This window comes from Orycteropus afer, unplaced genomic scaffold (assembly GCF_000298275.1).
Source record: "Orycteropus afer afer isolate SDZICR_OR568_19922 unplaced genomic scaffold, OryAfe1.0 scaffold00157, whole genome shotgun sequence".
In the NCBI taxonomy this organism is placed as follows: domain Eukaryota; kingdom Metazoa; phylum Chordata; class Mammalia; order Tubulidentata; family Orycteropodidae; genus Orycteropus; species Orycteropus afer.
Window position 1 is genome coordinate 7,158,510 of NW_006921744.1, and position 5,042 is coordinate 7,163,551.

The following is a 5,042-nucleotide window of genomic DNA, read 5'->3' on the forward strand; positions in this document are numbered from 1 at the left end:
ATATATATATATATATGTACTTTGCTGGTTTTTGTGTTTCTCTAGAGAACCCAATCCAACACAAGTGGGATCTTCTTCGACCATAAAGAAAAATGATACATGCTATGACATGGATGAAACTTGAAAACATTATGCTAAGTAAAATAAGACATATGCAAAAAGGCAAATACTATATGATCTACATGAAAAAGCTAGAATACACAAGCACATAGAGACAGAAAGTAGATTTGTGGTTAAATGGGCTGGGAGGGAGGGGAAATGGGGATTTATTGCTTAATAAGTATAAAACTTCTGTTTGAGGTGATGAAAAAGTTTGGAAACAGTGGTGATGGTTATACAGCTCTTTGTTGTTGTTGTATACAGCTCTTTAAGTATGATTAATGCCACTGATTATACACTTGACAATGGGTAAAATGACAAATTTTATGTTTTATGTATTTTGCCACAATTGAAAACAAAAAAGAATTGAAAGTTCCTAAATTCTCAGTTTGTCTGCTGCTTACTTCAAGCACTTATGTAGTTACTTGTATGGTTGCTGGGCATTGGGGAGACTCAAAATGAATAAGGAAACTGACATTTACTGAGTGGTTATTATGCAGCAGGGCCTATGCTCAGCACTTACTGTTTTAATCTAAATACCCTGTTGTGCTGGTTGTTGAGTGGACTCTGACTCTTGGTGACTGCATGTGTGTTAGAGTAAAATTGTGCTTTATAGGGTTTTCAATGGCTGTGATCTTTTGGAAGTAGATTGTCAGGCCTTTCTTCTGAGGTGCCTTTAAGTAGATTAGAACCACCAACTCTGCACCACACAGGGACTGAATACCCAGTTAGGTAGGTTCTATTGTCATTTATATTTTAAAGTGATAGGCCCAGGCCCTCAGGTGACAGAGCCAAAAAAAACAAAACTCACTGCCATGGAGTCAATTACGACTCATAGTAACCCCCTTTGGGTTTCTGAGGTGGTATCACTATGGAAGTACATTGCCGAGTCTTCCTTCTGTGAAGTGGCTGGTGGGTTTGAACCGCCAACTTTCTGGTTGGCAGTCAAATGCCTTAGGCACTAGACACCAGAGACAGAGCAGGTAGTGGTAAAGCAGGAATCTGTCTACAGGCTGTCTAATTTGAAGCACAAGGTAGGTCCCGTGTAGGACACACTGTCCTCTGAGAGCATGCAGTCTACTGGGGTCAGAGAACATAGTGACTGAAGCCAAGATGAGGGTCTCTGGAAGTGCAGGGAAGCAATATTTACTTTCATTAGAAGAACTTGGAAGGCTGATTGGAGATCACAGAATTCAAGCTAAGCATTAGGGCAGATGGGCAGAACCAAGGCAGGTGGAGATGTGATGAAGGGCATTCTTGGCAAAGGGAACAGCTGGGGCAAAAGCCCAGAGGTATGGAGGTGCCTGGTGTGTTTACCGAGCAAAGAAATTAGAAGTGGTTGAATAACCTGTTTGTGGGTGTCTGGAGGGAACCAAGGGGCATTGATCTTCATAGGAAATAAGGTATGAAAGGTAGTGGCCAAATTGTGGAGGACGTAGAATATTAATTTGAGAAGTTCAGCTTTTAAATGCCAATGAGAAGATACAAGTTTCAGTGGGGAGCCAGTGATGTTTATGAGCAGGTTGTTGTTAGCTCCTGGCAAGTCAGCTCTGACTCTGGCGACCTTGCTGATGGTGGAATGAAACTTTTCTCAGTCCTGTGCCTTCTTCATCATCACTTGCATATTTCAGTCTACTGTTTTAACTATTGTTTAGTGCCTTTCACCTGAGAGGGCTCATTTTCCAGCAGTAGATCAGACAGTAACCTGTTGTGATCTATAGGATTTTCATTGGCTACTATCTGGAAGTAGATCATCAGGCTTTCCTTCCTAGTCTCTATCAGTATGGAAGCTGAAAACCTGCCCACCATGGGTGACCCTGCTGGTATTTGAAATATCAGGGGCATAGCTTCCGGCATCATAGGAACATGCAAGCCACAGCAGTAGGACAAACTGACAGATGGGTAGTGATTATGAGCAAAAGAGTGGTTTTAATAGAACTGTTTTTGGAGAAGACTGACAGCACCAGGCTGCTCTGATGGAAGACTAGGAAACCAATTAGGAGACATTGGCATGGCTTGAACTATGGTGGAAGTAGGATTGGCAGGATCTGCCTTTGAATAAGATAAATAGGGTTTTGCTATTTTAAAAGTATTGCAGTTCAAAATGACCTTCTTAAAGTAAGTTTGAAATCTGGAAACAAATGAGCAAACTAAAAATACTAAGAAAAGGCGTCTCAGCTGGGTAGTATTTCAATAGTTCTCCTATAGACTGCCTTAGTCACATAGCCTCAGTAAAGTGAAAAGAAGTTTTAATTTTTTCATAGTAAATTTTAATCTTGCAAACACACGAGAATGTTCTTTTTATTTAAATTCCTGAAATATGCTTTAAGTTGTTCCTAAATTTTTTATTTACAGGTTGTAAATGAAGAGCATCATCGCAAACAGTTTGAATCAGGTATGGATATAGTACAGGAAATTAAATTCAAGTCTCGGATCAGAGGGACTGAAGACTGGGCTCCACCTCGATTTCAAATCATATTTAATGTTCATCCACCACTCAAGTAAGTCTGGGGTGCTGCTTGGACCTCCAATTCATCCCAAACAAATTTGAGACTCATCTACTGAGCTCTTTGTAGAGTAAGTAGAGGAAACAAATCATACTTCAAAGGACACAGGAAAATTCATTTTAAGAAAAGGAAAGTTGGACATATTTTTCTGATTTAGTTTTCTTGACATTTGTTTATCATGGGTTTAGAGGGGCTCTGTAAGTTTTTGACAAGTAAGACAATTTATTCATCCCTAACTATGAGCATTCTTAGCAACTGAAAATTAAATAGGCTTAAGGAATTTTTAAGTGGCTAATATTAAACCTTTAAAATCATATACAATAACTTTGAAAGACTGTGTTCCAGTGCAGTGATAAATAAAGATGAATGAATGAATTAGAAAAAAGAAAATTTAATTTTGAGGTAAGCTCCTGTTGTTAAGAATTGTGACAGAATGTAAATAAAAATATTGGTTCTCGAAGAAACAACAAAGGTCTTGAAAGATGAAACAACTCAAACGATGCAAAAGAAGGAAGGAAATAAAACCACATATGTGTGTGTAGGTATATGCATGGGCATATGTGTGTATGTGTAAAACCAAAAACACACTGCCACCGAGTCAATTCTGACTCTTAGTGACCCTTTAAGACAGAGTAGAACTGCACGATAGGGTTTCCGAGGTTGTAAATCTTTATGGACGCAGGCTGCCTCATCTTTCTCCCACAGAGTGGCTGGTGGGTTTGGACTGCCGACCTTTTGGTTAGCAGCCCAGTGCTTTAACTATTATGCCACCAGAGCTCCTGCAGTAATAGCCATTATTTTTTAAAGCAATATTAGGTTTACAGAAAAAATTAGCAGAAAGTATAGAGTTCTCATATACTACCCACATGAACAGTTTCTCCTGTTATTAACATCTTTCACTGGTACATTTGTTACAGTGGTGAACCATTACTATTAACTGAAGTCCATAGTTGAAGTTAGAGTTCACTCTGTGGTGTATACTTGCATGGGTTTTGACAAACATATGTCATGTGTCCACCATTACAGGGTCACACAGAATGGTTTCACTACCATTAAAATGCCCTGTGCTCTATCTGTTTATTTCTCTTCCTTCCACTTGAATCTCTGGCAACCACTGATCTGTTTACTGTCCCCAAGGAGCCCTGGTGGTACAATGGTTAAGTGCTCAGCTTTTAACAGAAAGGTTGGTAGTTTGAACCCACCCAGTGGCTCTGACTGCTAACCTGAAGGCTGGTGGTTCAAACCCACCAACCACTCCTTGGAAGGAGGATTGGGCTATCTACTTCCATAGTGATACTGCCTCGAAAACCCAAGGAGAGGTCACTATGAGTCTGGTCCAACTCAATGGCAATGAGTTTTTTTTTTTTTTTTAGTTTAGTGGCTCTGTGGGGGAAAAGACCTGGCTATCCACCCCGGTAAAGATTACAGCCTAAAAAACCCTATGAGGCAGTTCTACTCTGTCACATAGAGTTGCTATGAGCTGGAATCAACTCAACAGCGGCATAGTTTTGCCTTTCCCAGAGTGTTATATACTGGGAATCATATACTATGTATATATATATATAGAGAGAGAGAGAGAGATGTTTAAAGGAATAATTTAAATGTAATTTGTTATGAGAGCAGATGATGGATGATAGACAAGGGAACACTTTGACTAACTACAATTGTTCCATGCCTCTTGTTTTTATTTAATTTGCCACACAAACTGTAGAGAGTAACAAGGGACTGGGGGTGGGGGAGGGTGCTGCTTCTTGTGCCCAGTGAAGGTGCCTTGTAGACTATGTGCCAAGGGGGCAAGGAGGCTGCATCTTCTGACCTCCTCTAACCCCACAAGAGGAAGACAGAATCAACATCAGTAGCCCAAGGCCTATTCCTGTGAGGCCAGACATGTCGCCTCCCTTCAGCCCTTTCACCAACTCTGACACCAACTATTCCTCCCACAGCACCCATCACCTCTTTTCTGGGTTTGATAATTCACTGCAGTGGCCACACAGAACTCACAGATTATGGGGTTTATTAGGGAAGCAACAGGCTTTAATTCAAATTCAGGAACACACTCAGTCTCTTTCAGCTGACAGTCTCTCTCAGTCTCTCTCCCAGCAGTGCATGTCTCTAAGCAGCATGTGTCTCTCACATCTCCCTCTCAGCAATGCATGTCTCTCGCATCTCTCAGCCAGCAGTTAGAGATTCCTTCTGGCTCTAGAAGGGCTCCTTTTGAGCCTGGCAGAGTGGCCAAACCAACCAATCATAACATCAGAATTCTAAGCACCTGAGAGAGAACAGGAACCTCCCAGAACATTACTTTGTGCTGCTCCCAACAGAAATACCCCAGGTGGATGATTTTAACAATTAGGAGGTACTCAGTTTCTCACAGCAAATTCCACCATGGAGTTTATAAAGACTTATGGCTAGAAAGGGAGCTCTGGTAGCATAGTG

The 5,042-nt window shown here is 40.9% G+C and overlaps 1 protein-coding gene across 1 annotated transcript in view; it reads left to right on the top strand.

Moving 5' to 3' along the window:
* RUBCNL (rubicon like autophagy enhancer) overlaps positions 1–5,042 on the top strand; it is a 61,080-nt gene that overhangs the window by 29,872 nt on the left and 26,166 nt on the right. Inside the window, exon 7 of the mRNA XM_007946371.1 lies at positions 2,455–2,600. Coding sequence (XP_007944562.1) covers positions 2,455–2,600 — 146 coding nt within the window. The remainder of the gene's footprint in view (positions 1–2,454; positions 2,601–5,042) is intronic.